This window comes from Nelumbo nucifera, chromosome 4 (assembly GCF_055504915.1).
Source record: "Nelumbo nucifera cultivar China Antique chromosome 4, China Antique-T2T, whole genome shotgun sequence".
NCBI classification, from domain to species: domain Eukaryota; kingdom Viridiplantae; phylum Streptophyta; class Magnoliopsida; order Proteales; family Nelumbonaceae; genus Nelumbo; species Nelumbo nucifera.
The window spans coordinates 91,687,424-91,707,830 of record NC_142652.1 but is presented as its reverse complement, the minus strand read 5'-3'; the positions used below and the strand labels follow the sequence as shown (position 1 = coordinate 91,707,830).

General features: G+C 46.0%; 1 protein-coding gene across 2 annotated transcripts; it reads right to left on the bottom strand.

Annotated features, from left to right (window-relative positions):
- Positions 1-670: 670 nt before the first annotated feature.
- LOC104611305 (cyclin-dependent kinase-like protein) lies at positions 671-2,791 on the bottom strand. 2 transcript variants are annotated; one of them, XM_010278302.3, is made up of 2 exons: positions 2,412-2,791; positions 671-2,290 (listed from the first exon to the last, which is right to left on the bottom strand). In XM_010278302.3, the coding sequence occupies exons 1-2, from the start codon at positions 2,502-2,504 to the stop codon at positions 926-928; spliced, it is 1,458 nt and encodes a 485-aa protein (XP_010276604.1). In that variant the 5' UTR covers positions 2,505-2,791; the 3' UTR covers positions 671-925. The 2 variants fall into 2 exon arrangements, with proteins under 2 accessions (XP_010276604.1, XP_010276613.1); XM_010278311.2 differs by having other exon boundaries at positions 671-2,284; positions 2,412-2,785.
- Positions 2,792-20,407: the final 17,616 nt, after the last annotated feature.

Below are 20,407 nucleotides of genomic sequence, written 5' to 3'. Positions count from 1 at the left end.
CAAACCATTGCGTTTTGGTCCAGTTTCTGATGTGATTTGAACCATTCTATTGAAGCGGAATTTAAAAAGTTATTGTATATACTAATAATACAATATAATATGCAACCAAAAAAATATTATTTGTATTAATATATTTCAGTCTAAGATTTGGTTCGGTTACTAAAATGCAGACAACTAATTTGAAATTTTAACATGAAATTTGAAATTGTCCCAAATCGAATCAGATCGTTTTTAAGTCTAAACCAGACCAAATCATCAATTTCGTTTGATTCGGATCGATTTAGCGGTCTGAACCGTATAATCAACAGCCCTACACGTCTACCAAAAATCGCTGCGCCATAATGGATTTACTTCGCTACACCAACCAATCGAACTAATTGGCGTCAGATATGAACAAATCTTCAGATGAGGTGGGTCCAAACTGTAACAATACATTAATGGCAGTGGCCCTGCACCCAACGTTGCTTTTGTATGTATAGACCACAGCGTATAGAGGGGACAACTGAAAAGGAAAAGACGAAACTCCCTTGTGAACTGTGAACTGTGAACTGTGTGTTTGAGAGGACCTGCGACTACTACGAGAAGCTTTACGAACAAAAAAAAAAGTGATTATCCATTTTTCTCACATCCAAACAAACCTTCAACGCAGAGGAGATGCAGTTACGGTCCATGAATCATGACTTTCAACGCTTCCGAATTGGAATCTATGCGCTAGAGATCAAAAGAATAGATACAAGAAGTAAAACAAATCAAGGAAGAAGAAAACGCCAACCCCGAACTTTTACTTTCACCTCCTCCCAAAACGGTCTTTCTACCTCTATCCACAAACAAACAGACCCTGTAATGTAAATCATATTTTTTATTTGATGCGTTTATATGTTAACGACCTCTTTTTTACAGAATTGATCTGATGGAGCTGTTTGTTTTAGGGTGATAAACCCTGACCGGTATTATCGTACCTGCACAGAACCTTACACTTGACCACATTACTGTAGACGTAGAATCCTGGTGCCACCATGATCCGGACCACTGCCGGAACCAGCTTCCGAGCTTTGTCTGCACCCATGTCCTCCATGTACACCCCATCGAACCTCATCCCCTTATCCACCCTGAATACGGGTAAGGCTGGGTGCACCGAACAAGCCAACAGATGAATAAGCCAGACGTTCTTCGCCGCACCGAAGAATGCTTGCAGCAGTGGCTCCGGCCACGCCCGATTCCACCCCAACATCGCCACGATCTCACTCATTTTTCGATCGCAAAACCGGCTGAACTCCTCGCTGAAGTGTCTGGTTCCTTTGTTCAACACCTCGTCCCAGGTGAGTCCCCTGAGAAGAGTGAAGGAAGCGTAGTTCGCTTCGCATTTTTGTATTGGATTGAGGATTCGCTCGGACCCACTTTTCTGAAATCCGATGGATTCGAAGTCTTCGTAGAATGCTCGGTTTAGGAGTGCTTCCAGATAGAACATGATGCTTCTTGGGTTCTTGGAAAATGAAACCTTTACGTCATAAGGTTGGAGAAGAGCAGAGATGCGCTCATAGACTCTGCAACCCATCTGCCGGAGCTGGAGGGTGAGAGACCGGCTCAGAGTCCGGACCGAAGACCGGGCTTCGGACACCGAGCTGAGAAATGATTCAATGACCGAGTCTTGATGTTCGAGTCCTTTGACGGCACTCATCACCATCGCAGGGTTGATATTTTTCGGCACCAGATGTGGTGAATTGCTACATACCTCGAGACCAGACTTCAGGTTGTGGCAGTAGATCTCAAGCTTGTTGAGCTTCTTCTCTAACTCGGACATGGAGTACTTAAGTCGAGAAGCTTCTTGGAGAGCTTCGTCTCTCTTCCGAGTGGCTTGAATGAGCTTCTGCGACAGGTCCGCGACGACGAGCTTCCATTGCTCTTCCTTGGCGGTTGAAGATGACGACTCTGATGACCTGGGGCTCTTTCTCGTTAAAGACAAGAAGATAGATCTGAAGAGTCCATTGGGGCTTGCGTTCGGATGCTTGTTGGAGCCGTTGATGTCGATAGGAACAACCGAGATTTTCTCACGGGAGGTGGGCCGGCATTTGTTGCAGGACACCGAACGGTCGTCTTCGTCGTTGGCCTCCGGTCGTTTCCGGGACGACGGCTTAGCGTTGTTGTTCATGGAATGATGATGGAGGGGTGTTGGCTGGTGCTTTGAGGTCACATTCTGTTCAGTAGTATGGGAGGTTGGGGTTCGTCTGTTGTAGTAGTGGTGGTGCTGCTCCTCTTCTTCTTCTTCATCTTCGTTCTCTCGAATCTGCAGCTAATAACAAAGACCAAGTTATATCAAAACGGAGAACCGAAATAAACCCATAAGCTTTTATAGATTTTTTTCTGTATAAATGTGGCCTGAAAATTGTCTGTATGGATGGTTGAGAACTCACAGGAGTGAATAGAGGGGAATGATGAGGTGGTGGAGGAGGTGAAACTGAAGCTTTTGATGACAGAGAAGAAATTGAAGAAGAAGAAGAAGCCATGATTGTTATCTATCTGTTTTCCTGTGTTTTCCTTCTCTACTCAAAGCCAAAGCAATCTCTCTCTCTCTCCCCAATCTCTCAGCGTATATGTAATTTCCCCCTTTTTTTTTTTTCTTTCGAGCTTCTTCCTCAAAATGGTATGAAGAGAAAAAGAAAGGAAAAAAGTAAAGAAGGGGGAAGCCTGGGCCTGAGTTGAGTAAATGGCCGTGCGAGAATGGTTGCAGCATTTAAGAGAGACTTAAATGCCTTGTCAAGAGAGTTCAACTGCTTTATTTATTTCACGGAGTGGAGAATGAAGCAGCAATAGAACAGAACAGGGCCACTAGGCCAGCGCCCAGCGCATTCCATTAGATTAGACGCACATATAGCGTTTGGCGAAAGGGAGGTAAGAAAGGAAAGAGGAATCAGAAGCAGACATCATCTCATAGCATGTGAAGTCAATTAATGAGCTGATGGAGAGAGAAGTCCGATCGTGGTCCCCGCTATCCTGCGCCAGCGAGGTCAATCCCCCTGACATGTGTCTCACCTCTCTCTCTCTCTCTCTCTTTCTCTGAGATCACGTGCTAATCTTTCCACGTCATCGTAACTGACATGGTCTTCGTTTCTCCAAATGGCTACGTCATCTTCCTTCCTTCCTTACTTGCCCAATTGCCAATGGAACACGCCAACGTGAACAGCCGATGATACCCACCCAAAACGAATGAGACGCCGCTTGGGCATCCAAATAAGCGCAGAAGCAAATGCTGTATGCCGCGATGGCTCTTCTTTGATATCAGTTAGTACATACATACATTCCTTTTGGTCCCCCTCCATATTTGATGTTGTTAATACTCACCATCCGAAATTTAGAATCAAATCTTGAATCATTTTTGCACTCTCATCCATTTACACCAGTACAATGGCAACCTAAGGCAGTCTTGGCAAATAGTCAAAGGTTGCGTTTGTTTGCGATTATATACTAAATATGCAAAATGATTCACAGTTATAATCCATTTTGTTCTTTTCTTATTTGTTTCAAATCGATGTAAAAAGCTGTATGATGATCTCTCTTGAGATCCAAAGAGTCATTCAATGGATACAATAATGCACTCTTCTCACAATAGGAAAATGTTAGAAACAAACATTTTTCCTCTCTTTTATATGGCAAATAAACACTTGCAAATCCATAGATGTTGCATATGGAGTACGGATTTGCTAAGGCGGGGGTCAAACCTTGGAATGGAATTTGAATTCATAGTTCATAAATCCCAAAGACAATCATTTCGGAGCTGAACCTTGGAAGGTAATTCAAAGTTGAAATACTTTAGAAGACAATCATTTCGGTGCTTGACGTCTAGTGGGTTGGGTAAAATGATTCTGTTTATTGGCACGAGACAGTGTCTCTGATGGTGGCGCTGACTAATACCAGACATATGAAGAAATACTCACCTTTGCTGGTTTGGGGTTGTAACCGTCGACCCTATATGCTGTAATCATGGCGTCACTACCCTTCTTTATTAACACCTGGGTCCCTTCTTAGTTCTTACTGTTTAAGCCAGTATTGGTTGGACCATTTAGCCGATAGCTGTTTAAGAAGGGCTGGGTCCCTTCTTAACCCAGCCCTCGGTCAAAAACCATTGATTTCATCGGGTTTGGACATATTATTAGGCCCTTGGGTCCAGGCCTGGGCCCGGGCCCCATTATCTAAGTCCGACTCAATTTTGGGTTGGGATTTCACATAAAAGTTCGATCCCACCCGACAATAATATATATATATATATATATATATATATATATATATATATATATATATATTTATTATTTTCTAATCCTAATTCTTCTCAATCTCTTTCCCTCAATTTGTTCGAACCTGCAAAAACTTGGAAGTTTCTTCTCTTCCACATCAGTGTGGCGGTACATGTTGGATCATCTCCTTCCACAAGCGGCAACCGGCGATTGACGACCAATGAGTGGTGAACGGTATCATCTCTCCCGCAACTGGCGACCAGTGAGAGCAGCAAGGTCTCATTTTCTGTCTCTTTGATTCTCCAGCAACCACAAACAATTCCAGGTTTCTCCCTTATAGTAGCACTCCGGCAACCACAAACAACTCCAGCTCTCTCTCTCTCTGTCAATTAAAGTGGCACTCTGATGTCCCCATTCCTAATACATGTCGAGCTTCGGGCCTCAGGCTTTTGTGAGGCCCGAACTTTTGCCTAAAATCTAGGCCCGATGGTCAGGCTGAGCTCAGGCTCAGGTTTTAATATATTATACTGATAACAGTTGAAACCCGGCCCAGCCCAGCCCAGTCCAATCCAACCCATGAATAAGTTTAAATCAAACTGTGAATTCAAAAATTGGTGACCAAAACAATTCCAATTTCAAATCAATTTTTAAAAGTTTGGTTTAAGCTACGATGCAGACTCATTTTGAAACTCATGGTTGTATAGAGATGGCACGAACTGTAGAATTTGTTTTATTCATTTATTATTGATAGATGAACCTTTGAGTCAGGGCGATAAGGAGAAAGAAGGGAAGCAGCCAGCGGAATGGCTGTTATTTGGGAAAGCAAATTATCCGAGAGAAGTTTCTCGTGAAGAATTAATTGGATGTCGCTTCTGCTTTTGCTTTCAGCTTTCAGCCTTTCACCGTAAACCCAAGAAGTATATTAACTACGTTCATTTAATTCCGTGTCGGACAGGGGCTAAGGGGCCAGGTCACAGAAAGTTTGAATTAAAAATTAAAAATTTATTTAATATTTTCATAAAATTATATAATAATTTTAAAAATATTTATTAAAAACATAAAAAATATTTATACTCTCTCTGTTTCATACATTTTCAATAATCTAAATAATATTCTCTCCTAACTACTTTTTCCATTATTCTTCACTTTCTCCTAAATTATCTCTTATTTAATAGAGATTTATCTCCTAAATTATCTCTTATCCTATTTCTCCTCTCCCCTATTTTTTATCTATATCTAAAGAAAGTTTGAATTAAAAAATTATTTAATATTCTCATGAAATTATATAATAACTTTAAAGTATTCATTACAAAACACAAAAATAGTTATAATAGATCTAATATTATGCATATTATTAATAATTTTATATTTTTACAAAATTATTGTTTGCTAGATTATTCAATTTAAATGGTATTCAAATAAATAAATATTTAACATTAAAAAATAAAATATTGTTTAAATATTTCAATCACTAAATATATAAAATAACAAAATATTAAAAATAGCTAAATAATTATATTAACAAAATATTTAATATTATGTAATAACTTCAAAATAAATAAATGTCAATAATTATTGGAGATTAAACCATTTTTATTTATTAGAGATTATAATATGAATTTAGCTAAAATTAGGAGTGTTCGGGGGTTGGTTCGGTTCGGTTGTTGGTTGTTGGGCCAACCAAATCGACCTAGTTAGCTTGGAGAGTTGGTCACCCGAAACTAGGGATGCAAATAGATTGGATCATATTTGAATAAGGGTATATCTGAATTCGATCTGATACTGTTAATTGCAGATCCTATATATGATACACATGGATCTAAATTCGAATCTAATGAGGAAGTCAGACTTTCGAATCTGATCCAACCCAATTTGATTTAAAAAATAATAATAAGTTATTAAAATAAAATAAAATATAACAATTTAAATAAAGAAAAACAAAAACTACAAGTATCTTTTCATCTATTTTCATCATAATATATACACGTTTTTATAAAAAAATAAATAATATAACAAATTTACAAAAATACAATATAAATAGTATATTTATAAATGAATAAATAAGTAATATATCTATGTGTTTTATATTTATTTAAATAAATAACATATATATCGGATTGAATCTTATCTTATCAAATCAGATAGGGGACGAGTGATCTAAATTTGATCCGATTTCTGATCGGATCCTATTATTTGATCTGATTTGAAGATTTGAAATGGGGCTATCTGAATCCAAGAATATAGGATCGGACTTCGAATCGGATCATGATCTGGTCCATTTGCACCCCTACCTGAAACCAACTTATCATTAGTGAAATCCGCCCAACTCAGGTTGTATCAGTTTGAGTCCATTTTCGATTTGGTTAGTTGGTTCAAAATATTTAAACTTAAAAAATAAGTTTGAAAATTAAATTCAAGATATAAAATGTTTTAGACTCAGAAAATATGGGGATTTCCCACTTTTTTGTATTAAAAATTATATTAAAATATAATATATATATATATATATATATGGTCGAGCCATTCAATTTTGGTCAATTTACAAATGGCCAAAGCAAAACTAATCTAACATGGTTAGGTTGGGAAATGTTGAACCAAAGCTAGCCAAAAATACTAGAAAACTCAAAATCAACCAACTCAAGTCGAGTTGGTTGGTTTCATTTGTATGATGAATAGCACTAGACATGCTCATGGGCCGGGTAGCCTGACGGGCTGGCCTGGCTTGACCCATTATAAGTTGGGCTTGGTCATAATTTTAGGTTGCGGGCTTAGGCTTGGGCCTAAAGCATCCGGCCCGACTTTTTTTTCGGGCTAGGCTTAGGCTTTCTCAAAAAAGCCTGACCTGAGCCCGACTTGATACTATATATTAAATAATAAAAATATATTTTATTTAATAAAAATTATATACAATATTTTTTCTTTGTTCTTCTTCTATTTTTTCAAGTAATAGTGAGATGTTTATCATTTTTTAGTTTTGAAGGTTTTTAATATAAATAAAACACTTTATTAAATAAAAAAGAAAAAAATCTGTTTTCAAATTTTTGCTCGGGCTTAGGCTTGGGCCCAGGCTTCGGGCTTTATATGAGGGCTGGGCTCGGGCTCAAGACCTAGAGGCCAAATGATTGGGCTGGGCTTGGGCTCGGGCTCGGGCCTGAGTGTATTTTGTTGATACATATACAAAGCCTAGCCTGAACCTAGCCCAACCTGACCCATAAACTGGTCTACACAGAACTAATTGAAATTAATTATTGTTATTTTTGTGTTGTAAAAAAATATTAATAGTAGTATATAAGGGAAGATCTATGACGGGAGAAAGATATGGTATCTAAAGAGTTTTGAGCAATGGAAATCCACCTATGAATTTTGATAAATAACACCTATTGGCTACCATGTGATACTAGTTGATTGGTAAAATTTTTTTCAGATATCATATCTTTTATATATCATTGTCAAACTCAAAATATAAATAATTATTAATTATTTAAAAATTTAAAAATATAAAACAATTGTATACTTTTATGTATTTTTATTATTTAACTTTAACTTAACAAATCTCGTGCATCGCATGGGTCTCCGTTAGTTTTTTTTTAATACTCTTTTAAATCTTTATTTATTTTTTAGAAATGAAAGATTCATATTCAGTCTTTCTCTCTCTTTACTATTGAAATCTTGATCGAACTCTAGCTACCATTTAGGGTTTGCACGTTACTAGATGACTAACAAAAATAGAGATCCATCCATTTGGATCTAAATACTCTTAACCTTTAATTAACTTCTGGTAATGGGTTGTTTTCCGTTTTATTCTTTTAATTGATCTAAAGATTCTAAATTATGAAAACATAAACTTAAAAAGTGAAAAAAAAATGGTTGAAAAACATTTTTTCATGTTTTCTATCATTAAAAGCTGTGTTTGGTTTGAAGGAAAAAGTAGGAAAAGGAAGGAAAAGTTAAAGAAACCTTTACAAACCTTGTATAGGTTTCTTTACCTTTCCCTACATTTTCCTTCAAAACAAACATAGCCTAAGTGTCATGTAAGCTGAATAGTAAAATAACACCTTAGCCCTTAGGTGTGGAAGAAAAACATTCAAAAGAAGCTTCATATCACACATATTGAAATAAACATCAATTTAACAAACAATTTAACCAAACAATAATTCAAACTCTAATGGGGAAATACTATATGACAAATAATGACATTTTTAAGATAAAACAGCAGCAGAACCAAATACAAATCTGTATCAACACCCCACAGCACATCTCAACCATGTACTGGAAACATCTCCACAAATATGGGAGATATTCCCAATGCACGCTGATATATGCATGTGGAGTACCCTAGGTGGGGCGCCAATATGATGTTTCATTTTCTCCTGTACAGGAAGGAAGAAGCGCCATTGCCGCTCCCCAATTTGATCCAGTCCAATGTGAGTCAAATACAAATGGATCAGGTCCAATCCAATCCAATGAATATTTCGGTTCATTTTGGACTGGTCCAATTCAATGTCTGAACTGTCTAATCTGTTCAAATTTGTTCTAATTTAAATTGATTTCAATCTAAACCCAGTCCATTAACACTTATATTCTTATCTTGTATCAATGAATCAGAGATTGACTTAATCCAATATAAATTTATTATGAAAGAACCCAGTCCAATCCAATCTAATAAATATTTCGGACTGCATTGATCCAAATTAATTTTGGACTGAACGGATGCAGTCCAAAACCGGTCCATTGATACATTTACTTCCCAAGACGAAGATCCAGAGTCCAGATGGGCGTAAGCTCCGCGAAAGTTCCTTCCACTCGTGGTCCCTATGGTCTGCAGCAGCCTGCAATTGCGATGTTCGTAAGTGTTGATGTTGTGTTGGAATATCATCAAGAAGAGTTATCATGAGTTATGACTTTGACAAATAAATGAAATCTAACCACTGCTTTAATTTTTCAACTGCGAAGAGAAGGGGAGAGGACTAGGGGAGTGAGTCCTCTCTCACACCAGAGTTTAGTTCTTCAGGTTTTCCCACACCATTAGCAAACATTTGGGAGACAAAGTTTCTATTCTCTAGTCCTTGCCACGTGTAAAAAAAGCTCTATTTCCTGAGACGACTTTTTAATGAAATGGAGGACGACCACGTGTAAACAGACAGAGAATTTAGACTTTACACCAGAAATCAGCGACATGGTGCAATGACTTGTTTAAATATTTTTTGTATGCATTATGTGCAAGGCAAAAAACACACCAGAGTTGTAATCATGTTATCCTGGGCCGAAATTTGGCCGTTACCAATCCAATTGTAGGACATGGTCCTCTAAATATGGGACAATGGCTTCTTGTAGCTCTTAGCGGATGGTGAATCTGGTTCTCTAAACATGGGACATGTGGGCCCGGCAATTTTGCTCTTGTTTGTGTAATGATAATTGATGATGCGCAATCTGGCCGGTCCTATCTGTCAACGACCTTGCCTCTGAACTGAGTAGCGGGGAACCTGAAACGGAGGAGATGAGGAAGCTCCGGGGACAACCCGGTGTAAAAACTCCGAAGCTTAAGTTAGAATCCTTCAAAGGCAAGATAAACCAGATTGCGCAAAGTTTTCATACCTCCTCTTCGGGGGTGGAGAGCCTTTTATAACCACCTCGCGCACTCACTCCAAGACTCCTATCAGGTCGGGAATGAGTATTTTCGTGCTTCTGCCAGTTCGGGCGTCATCTCCTCTGCTGGGGCAGAACCGTCACTGCTCTTTTTGTCGGAGCCGTCTCTGTAACTGGGGGTAGCGGTGACAGGTGACGGTGGCAGGTGGCCGTTTGAAATGCGGCCGTCAAGCGTCAGATCCCAAGCCAGTCAGGTGCACCGCCCTTGGATACGAACTCCTTCGGTGTCAGGTACGGTGTGGTTCGTTCATTTCAATGCTCTGGAAGCGAAGTGCCTGGAGCGGTGCGTGAGGCGAAGTCTTGAGTTCGGATAAAAGGGGGTCCCGAACTGTCATAAGACGGGCCAGTTCGGGTCTCTGCTTTGGGTGACGGGGCCAAAGGGAGAGTTCGGGCTCCTCGTAGGGAGTTTGAACTCTAAGTAGGGAGTTCGGGCACCTTGCAGGGAGTTTGGGCTCCTCGTAGGGAGTTCGAGCTCTAAGTAGGGAGTTCGGGCACCTTGTAGGGAGTTTGGGCTCCTCGTAGGGAGTTCGAGCTCTAAGTGGGGAGTTCGGGCACCTTGTAGGGAGTTCGAACTCCAAGTAGGGGTTTCGGGCACCTTGTAGAGAGTCCGGACCGCTGGTCTGCTCCCTTTGGTGTTTGTATCCTCGGTACGTTGTTTTAAGTGCCGAGCTACTTGTTTTTTGCCACGTGGCGTGATTTGCGAGGTCGGGCCAAATCTTCCTTCATCAATTGCCCCCCACTCCTTGTGCTAAGGGTCTTGCCCTGGCGCGGGGAGTTCGCAAGGTGTCAGGTAGATTTGTCCTGCACTTTGAATATTGGTTCTGCTGGCGCGAGGTGCGTTGTCAGGGTTTCTTGGACTTCTTCGAGTGTCCACTTATGCGGGAAGCACGTCGGCCTGTCTAAATGCTGATAGATGTGGCGGCGCGCGCGTTGTTTCGAAAGTTCAAAAAAAGCGCGCCACTTGGGGGCGCGATAGCGAGCGTTTTTTCAAATTTGAAAAAGACGTGCCGCTGCCGTTTTTTCTGAGGAGACATGCGCTGGCGTTCCGTCAGTTTCGAAAAGATGTGCGCCGGCGCTGTCAGTTTCAGAGAGACGTGCGCCAATCACGTCTCGTTCTCGGGGGATGTGCGGTCAGTGCGGCCGTAGGCCGTCAGATTGGCTTTGATCTAAGCCGTTGCCATTCGGTCACTGTGAGCATAAATAGCAGGGGGGGACCCCAGTTGTTGTCACTTCTGTATTTCTCTCGAGCTCGCGTCTGAGTATCAGCTCGCATCCAGTTCGCATCTAGGTTTTTTCAGTTCGCGCTGAAGGTCTTCCGTTCGTCCGAGCTCCTGTGGTCTACAACTTTTGTCCTGGTGAGTACTTTCCTGGATCTCATCACTCTCAATGCCTAGCTCGGATGGTTCAGATAGTCCTTTCAGCGGGTGTGATGCAGGTTCTACGAACCAAGTTGCATCCCCGATAGCCCTAGCAAGCCGGAGGTAGAGCTCGAGGAAGAGTTCGAGCTCGTGGGTCGTGGCGCCTCGGGTAGTTTGGCGTCCACCTCTCGTCGGGGTCGGATGTTAGACAAGTTCGGCCCTTCGACCATGACGCCCGAGGGGCTCCAATCCCTCATTACTTACTATAACTTGCCTGGGGAGTATGCTTATTTCATACCTTCAGGTGGCTTTCCTTGGGAACATGGTCCTGATGAGATCGTGATATTCCGGGAGCAGCTCTCCGCGGGGCTGCGATTGCCTTTCCACCCCCTCTTTGTCGATGTCTTGAACCACTTCGGCGTGACGGTCGGCCAGCTTCACCCGAATTCCATTCGAAACTTGGTGGGAACAATCTCCTTTTTCTGCGACGAGAGCTATCCGTTGGACTTGGAGATTTTTTCTTCAATCTTGTTGCTTAAGAAGCAAGCGGGTCCTCTCCCCGGGCGCAGGCGGGCTTACTACCTGTCTCCTCGCCCGGGCTTTAAGCTTTTACACAAGCTCCCCAACAAGGTCCCAACATGGAAGCGGGACTATTTCGGGGTGCGAAGTGTGCTGGGGTGGCCTTTTCAGACCGGGTGGGGAATGACTGCTCCTGACTCCGGGGTTACGCTTGACAAGGAGACGGCGAAGGGCCTTCGGCAATGGGCGCAGCTTGGGCTGAAGTGTCAACAGTATCTGACGGAGGCCAAGCTCATTGCGGTTGGCCTGAGCTCGGGTAGGTTCTTCACTTAGAGACTCTTATCTTGCTGTCTTTCTTGCTTTTTACTGATGGCGAACTTCTTTTCGCAGGTGTGATGGATTCACGAGGGACCCGGGGTGGGCACTTGTTTCAAGGTATGAAGAGGAGAAAGCGGGTTGCTATGCGAACTCGCGCCGAGATACCCCAGGATGCGGAGCCCGAGGTGCCGGGCTATCAGCCAGAAGATCCGCCCAGGGAGCCCGAGATGGTCCCTCCGATGCAAGAGCCGGCAGGGGGCCCTTATGCTGAGACTACATACACAGGGGCTCCTACATACTCCGGTGCTCCTGCTTACTCCGGGTCTGCTCATACGCGAGCTGGGCCCTCGGGCTCGGGGGTCCCAGGGGATTTCAGGAGTGTGTTGATGCCAACCCATGCTCTTCAAAAGAGTAAAGAGGCAATCTTCCCCGAGGAAGTCGCGGCATGGACTGATCTCCCTCTGCATCAAGTGGCCTGTCGTGCCGTTACCCATGCCAGGGTGGTGAGTGTTCTCTTTTTTAGAGCTCTTTGGCTTTTGTTTTGTTGGTTCTTTTGATCATTCGGTCTCTTTTGGTAGGTGAATTCTTCTATTCACGCCTTGGCGGCTCAGGTGGAGAGGAGCTCGAGGCAGGCGCGAGCTGCCGAAGAGGCTTGTCGCTCTGCTGAGGAGGCTGCTCGTGCTGCTGAAGAGACTGCTCGTTTTTCCTGGATTAGGCAGGCGAGGTCTCAGAGATGCCGAGGTCATGGGAGTGGTGGTGAAGCACATGGCGAATTTGAGGCTGGATCTGTAGCATCAGGTCGAGTATATTCAGGAGGACATCAGGGAGAGGACGCAGATATTTTCTCAAGGTATCGAAGATGCCAAGAAGAAGGTCGTCGATGAGTACATCGCTTCGCCGGGTTTTGATGATCTGATGGTGGATTCATATAGGAGGGGTTTTAAACTAAGCCGGTGGATGATCCAGAATACGTACCCCGAGCTCGATGTTAGCGCAATATCCACTTCGCGCATAATTCAGGAGATGGCTAATGCTGCTGACGCCGAGCAATACTCCGAGGGCGAGGCGGGGCCTTCGGGTTTTGTTGAAGTGCCTTCTGATGATGAAGAAATAACTCCTGGCTTGTAAATTTTTTTTTTTTACTACCCAACTTTTGGAATGGAATGACTTGTTTAGGTGCTGGTTATTCTTTCTCCTGAACTGAGCATATTTGTCGAACTAACTGTACGTCCGGTCTGTTTTCTTTGCTTGCTTGTGCCGAGATTCCTTCGTTAGCTCGGCATCCTGGCCCGTAGGCTTTGGTGGTGATTTTATCCACTTTGCTTGGAGGTCTATAGGTAGTATCGCCTTAGGTTGACAATGTTCCATGCTCGGGGTACTTGTTTTCCCTCTAGGGTTTCGAGCTCGTATGCCCCCCCGAGTGTTTTCTTTACTCAGTAGGGTCCTTCCCAATTTGGTCTGAGTTTTCCTACGCCGGGTTCGGGAACCATGACCTTACGGAGAACCAGGTCGTCGACGCGGAAGTTCCTCTTCTTTACTCGCGCGTTATAGTACCGAGCTACCTTTTGCTGGTAGGCCACAGTTCGGATGTGCGCGAGGTCTCTCACCTCGTCCAGTAGGTCGAGATTGGTGCGTAACTCGTCTTTGTTTGTCTGCTCGTCGTATGCTTCTAGTCGCAGCGTAGGTACTTCGATTTCCGCCGGAATTACCGCTTCGGTGTCATAGGTGAGGTTAAAGGGGGTCTCTCCCGTAGCGGTTTTTTCCGTGGTTCGGTGAGCCCACGAGACACTTGGTAGCTCATCCGCCCACAACCCTTTAGCTCGGTCTAGTCGTGCTTTCAGTCCGCGGAGGATGGCTCTGTTCATTACTTCTGTTTGGCCATTTGCCTGTGGATGTGTGGCCGACGTGAAGTTCTGACTAATTCCCATACTTTGGCACCATTCTTGGAACTTGATATCCTCGAACTGTTTTCCGTTGTCGAAGATCAGTACCCGAGGTAGCCCGAAGCGACATACTATGTTCTTCCAAAAGAAGTTCTGTATGTTTCGGGCTGTAACTGTTGCCAGAGGTTCAGCTTCTATCCACTTTGTGAAGTAATCTACTGCTACCACTAAGAATTTTCTCCCGCCTGTCACTGGTAGGAATGGCCCCAGAAGGTCGATGCCCCATTGAGCGAAGGGCCATGGACTGGTGAGGTATTTGAGGTCGGCAGCAGGATGATGGTGGATATTGGCATGCTTCTGACATTTGTCGCATTTTCTGACGAGCACGACGACCTCTGTCTTCATCGTTGGCCGGTAGTATCCTTGTCGAAGTGCCTTTTGGGTGAGGGCTCTGTCCCCCAGGTGTCCGCCGCACAAGCCTTCATGAGTGTCGTGGAGTACGAGCTCGGCTTCGGCAGGGCGCAAGCATCGCAGGTAGGGGAGCGTGTAGGATCGTCGGTACAACGGTTCGTCTATTATTACGTATTTGGCTGCCTGGCGCTGCACCCTCTTGGCTGCATTGCGGTCCGCGGGGAGGGTTCCGTCTAACAGGAAGCTCGCGAGTGGGTCGATCCAGCTCGGCTCTGCTTCGGTGACGGGAGCGACCTCTTCTGCCCCACCGAGAATGCTGGGCCGAGGTAAGTCCTCTATGTACACGGTTCTCATGGCGTTGTGGCTCGTGCTGGCTAGTCGGGACAGGGCGTTGGCCTCAGTGTTCTCTGACCTCGGGATTTGCTTGATGAAGTGTTACTGGAAGTTGAGCAGGGCCTCCTTTGCTTTTGCCAAGTATGCAATCATAGTGAGCTCGCGTGCTTCATACTCTCCTGTAACTTGGTTGACCACGAGCTGGAATCACTGCAGATAACTATGTGCTTTGCTCCGACCTTGTGCGCTAGGTTTAGCCCGGCTATCAGTGCCTCGTACTCCGCCTCGTTGTTGAATGGCGCGAACTCAAAGCGTAGTGCGTATTCCAACTTTGTTCCGCTCGGGCCGCGTAGCACTATTCCAGCCCCGCTGGCCTACTGGTTCGAGGAGCCATCTACGTGAAGGATCCAGGGCTCCTCATCTCAGTTCGTGTTTGGTCTAACCAGGAGAGATGCTACACTGGCTGCAACTTCACGGGGTTCAGACTCTATTGGCTTGGGAGCTCCGAGCTCGCCCGAGCTAGGGATCTCGGGCTCGATCGGCTCAGGGGCTTCGAGGCTAAACGTGCATTCAACGATAAAATCTGTCAAAGCTTGGGCCTTAATAGCAGTTCTTGGCTTGTACTGGAGGTCGTACTCGCTGAGTTCGTTGGCCCATTTCGTCAGTCGACCGGAAACCTCGGGTTTGAGTAAAACTTGTCTCAGAGGTTTGTCGGTCAGGACGATGACGGTGTGAGCTTGGAAGTACGGGCGGAGTTTACGAGCTGCTATCACCAGTGCATACTGTAGCTTTTCTATCTACGGGTACCTTATCTCTGCTCCCTGCAAAATTTTACTAACATAGTATATGGGTCGCTGGACCCGGTCTGTTTCTTTTATTAGTACCGAACTGACCACCTCGTCGCTTGCCGAGAGGTACAATTCTAAGACCTCGCCCTCCTCGAGCCGGGCTTAGGTTGGCACACTGGCGAGGTAACCTTTTAGCTCGTCAAACGCGAGCTGGCAGTCTTGGGTCCACTCGAACCTTTTGCCTTTGATTGCTTTGAAGAAAGGTAGGTAGCGGTCTGCTGATTTGGACATGAAGCGGCTCATAGCGGCTATGCGGCCGTTTAGCCTTTGAACTTCTTTTACTTTCCGAGGTGGTCTCATATCTATTATGGCTTTTATTTTGTCCGGGTTGGCCTCAATACCGCGCCGATTGACAATGTAGCCTAGGAATTTGCCCGAGGTGACGCCAAAGACACATTTGTTGGGGTTCAATTTCATGCTAAACTGACGCAGGATTTGGAAGACAGAATCTAAGTCTTGCATTAATTCTTGTGAAAACTGTGTTTTGACGACCATGTCGTCTACATAACACTCTATCTTCGTGCCAATCAGGGGCCGAAACAGCCTATTTACAAGTCTTTGGAAGGTCGCCCCGGCATTTTTTAATCCGAAGGGCATGACCTTGTAACAGTACAGGCCGAACTCAGTTATGAAGCTGGTTTTTTCCTCATCGGACTGGTCCATCCGGATTTGGTTGTAGCCTGAGTAGGCGTCCAGGAAGCTTAGCAATTCATGTCCCGAAGTCGCGTCCACTAGGCGGTCAATTCTGGGGAGGGGGAAGCAATCTTTCGGGCAAGCTCGATTCAGGTCGGTGTAGTCGACGCACATGCGCCACTTGCCATTCGCCTTTTTTACCAGCACAGGGTTGGCCACCCAGCTCAGGTAATGGACTTCCCTTATGAAGTTTGCTGCGAGGAGCTTCTCGACCTCCTCGTCGACCGCCCTCCAGCGTTTTGGGGCTAAGTTGCGTTTCTTCTGTCTAACGGGTCTGACTACAGGGTTAGTGTTAAGTTTGTGAGTTATAAGGCTAGGGTTAATACCTGGCATATCAGTCGCGGGCCATGCAAAAATATCTAAATTTTGAAGTAAAAAACTCACCAGTTCGGTTTGTAGGGGCTCCTCGACGGAAGCACCGATCTGGAGTGTGCGAGCTGGGTCCGTAGCCGAAGTCAAGATTGCGACTGCTTCCTCTATGGGCGAAGCTCGTTCCTCGCCTTGCTCCGCAGGCCACTCTAGTTCGAGGTCGTCGGCTGCCTTGGTTTTTCCCTTCAGGGCGGCAACATAACACTTGTGGGACTCGATTTGGTCGCCCCGCGCTACCCCCACACCGAAGTCCGTAGGGAACTTCATGGCCAAATAGTAGGTGGAGACCACCGCCTGTAGGATATGCGTGATCGGCCTCCCTATTATGGCATTGTATGGGGAGGGGGTCGCGACCACCAGGAAATCATGGTTGAGTCTGACTGCACAAGGCCATGTGCCGACTTGCACAGGTACTATTATTTTTCTGAGGGGCCTGACTTCCTCTCCGCTGAAACCCACCAGGGGAGTGTTCGCGGGCTTCAGTTCGCTCCTCTGTAACTGTAGCTGGTCAAATGCTGATTTAAAGAGGATGTCCGCCGAGCTGCCCGAATCTACGAGTATGCGTCTGACCTCGAAGTCGCTAATCCTTAGTTTAATGACAAGCGCGTCATCGTGGGGGTAGGGGACCCCTCGCGCGTCGTCCTCCGTGAAGAAGATTAGTTCTTCGGTCTTTGGTCTCTTTGGGGGGTTCCGTTCCTCGAGGGCCGCTTCGCGAACTGAAGTCCGGGCTGCTGCCGAGGTACACCCTGCTACCACCGAACCTTCCACAATTACATGGATGGTTCCCCGAACTGGCCTCTCTTCCGGAGGCTGCCGCTGCAACGGTTCAACAGGTCTGCTGCTAGATTCGGGGGCATCCTTTTCGTGCTCCCCTTGCCGACCTGCCTTATTGTTATTATTGTTGTGCTGTACAAAGTTTCTCAAGTATCCGCAACGGATGAGCCCCTCTATCTCGTCCCGGAGATTATTACACTGCTCAGTACTATGACCAGGGTCTCTATGGAAACTACAATACAAATTCTTATTTCTTTCGTTCGGATTTCCCTTTAGGCGAGGTGGCCATTTCACGTATGGGGCGTCCTTGATCGTCATTAAGATCTCGGTCCGCCTTGTGTTCAATGGCGTTTATTCCGTCCGAACTGGTGGGGGAGCTCGGAACGACTGGTTCGGCTTCGGCTCTTAGGCCGAGTTTTTCCTGTCGACTGGGTTGGAGGGCTTGCCTTCCCTCTTTCTTTTCTCGTTCCCGCCCTCGGTTCATTGATTGATTTCTTCCTCTGTCCTCATGAACTTGTCTGCGAGCTTGAGGAATTCGGCCACGGTTGCGGGCTAGTTCGCTACCATGTGCCATTTGAACTCTTTGTGCGTTACCCCTCTTTTTGCCGCCGCGAGCTGCACCGCGGGGTCCAACCGCGGTATCTGTAAGCATGCTTCATTGAATCGCTTGATGTAGCCCTGTATGGATTCTCCTTCCTTTTGGACTACTCCGAAGATGCTTTCCTCTGCTCTGGGGCACCGTTTGCTGGTGACAAAGTGTGCGGTGAAGACCTGCACGAACTAAGCCCAACACTTTATCGACCCGGGGGCCAGGTTCCTGTACCAAGTGCGGGCTACCCCCCTGAGGGTGGTGGTGAAGGCCACGCACATGCACGATTCACTGGTCCTGGCGAGGTGCATTTGGGACTGGAAAAGCGTCAACGTGGTCGTTGGGGTCGAAGGACCCGTCATACTTGTCCAGAGGTGGGAGCTTGAAATCTTTGGGTAGGGGGACTACCAGGAGTTCTGATGCGAGGGGGGAAGGAACTGAGAGAATCGGGGCAACTCCTACCTCGTCCGAGCTTGTCTCTTCTTTGCCTTTGAGCTTTGACAGGACACGGGTGGCGGTTCGGCGACTTCGCCGGCGCCTTCGTTGTTGAGTGGGCCTTGTACTAGCGTTGTTGGCCTCTGTGTTGTCGAGCTCGATGGGCCTGGAATGCTGGTAGTCTGCTGCTGCCAGGGCGCCGAATCGGTTTTCCGTGAGCGGGAACTCGGGCTTGGAGCGCCGAGGTGCCGATCTCGCGGGCGAGGTTCCCGACCCGCCTGCGAGCTACGAGGCGGGGATGATTTTTTTCTTTCTTCGGCCTGGGGACGAGGCCTGGCTGTTAGGGGGGTTCTGGGGCCTGGAGGCCTTTCCTTGGTGGGGGCGTCCATCCTGTGGGGAGGCCTTGACAGGCCTCGGAGCAGGGTGGCGAAGTGGAAATAGTGGTTGGTTCAGTGGCAGTTGGGGGAACTGTTGTGGTAGTGATATTGGGAGATGTTGTGCAACACTTGGTGCTGGTGAAGCTGGTGTTGCTGGAACTGTTGCATTTGGGCTTGCATTGCCCGCATGCACTGCATCAGGTCGTCCAACCGGTTTTGGCCGGCTGCCAGGGGGACGGCCGTCAGTTCAGTAAAGGTTGTCTCAATAGGGGGAGGAAAGGGGATGCTTGTGGCAGGAATGTTTACGGGCGCCACTGCTTGTGGCGCATTCAAGCTGGGGATTCCATCCACCGAAAGGGGGATGGTGAACTGTCCAATGCACACCACGGGAATTTGAAGTTGTTTCCCGGTGGTGTTTGTCTCCATGCCACGTCCAGCGTTGCTGGAAGAGGCCATGAGTGTTGGGTTTTTTGAAGAAGAAAAGGGGGTATGAGAGTTTGGAGGGAGGCTTTTTTGAAGCGTTTCCCACAGACGACGCCAATTGATGATGCGCAATCCGGTCGGTCCTAGCTGTCAACGACCTTGCCTCTGAACTGAGTAGCGGGGAACCTGAAACGAAGGAGATGAGGAAGCTTCGGGGACAACTCGGTGTAAAGGCTCCGAAGCTTAAGTTAGAATCCTTCAAAGGCAAGATAAACCAGATTGCGCAAAGTTTTCATACCTCCTCTTCGGGGGTGGAGAGCCTTTTATAACCACCTCGCGCACTCACTCCTAAACTCCTGTCAGGTCGGGAATGAGTATTTTCGTGCTTCTGCCAGTTCGGGTGTCATCTCCTCTGCTGGGGCAGAACCGTCACTACTCTTTTTGTCGGAGCCGTCTCTGTAATTGGGGGTAGCGGTGACAGGTGGCCGTTTGAAATGCGGCCGTCAAGCGTAAGATCCCAAGTCAGTCAGGTGCGCCGCCCCTGGATACGGACTCCTTCGGTGTCAGGTACGGTGTGGTTCGTTCATTTCAATGCTCTGGAAGCGAAGTGCCTGGAGCGGTGCGTGAGGCGAAGTCTTGAGTTCGGATAAAAGGGGGGTCCCGAACTGTCATAAGACGGGCCGGTTCGGGTCTCTGCTTTGGGTGACGGGGCCAAAGGGAGAGTTCGGGCTCCTCGTAGGGAGTTTGAACTCTAAGTAGGGAGTTCGGGCACCTTGCTGGGAGTTCGGGCTCCTCGTAGGGAGTTCGAGCTCTGAGTGGGGAGTTCGGGCACCTTGTAGGGAGTTCGAACTCCAAGTAGGGGTTTCGGGCACCTTGTAGGGAGTCCGGACCGCTGGTCTCCTCCCTTTGGTGTTTGTATCCTCAGTACGCTGTTTTAAGTGTCGAGCTACTTGTTTTTTGCCACGTGGCGTGATTTGCGAGGTCGGGCCAAATCTTCCTTCATCAATAATATTTAATTTTAACATTTCGTTGAGAATTAACAAAAGTATCCCTTTCCTTCGGATTCAGTTTGTTTGCACTTTTGGCTCAGTTTGTAAAGAGTATAAATGTAAATTTGTGGAGTACAAAATCTTGTATTTTGTATGTATTTGTACTGTATATATATGTATTTATACTCCTTCCAAACTGACCCGGTGCAAATT

Bases quoted from the DNA above. Each gene is read 5' to 3' on its own strand.
- LOC104611305 (XM_010278302.3), bottom strand. From the start codon at position 2,504: ATGGCTTCTTCTTCTTCTTCAATTTCTTCTCTGTCATCAAAAGCTTCA. The intron at 2,291-2,411 runs GTGAGTTCTCAA...CTTTGTTATTAG, and splicing joins ATTCCCCTCTATTCACTCCT to CTGCAGATTCGAGAGAACGA.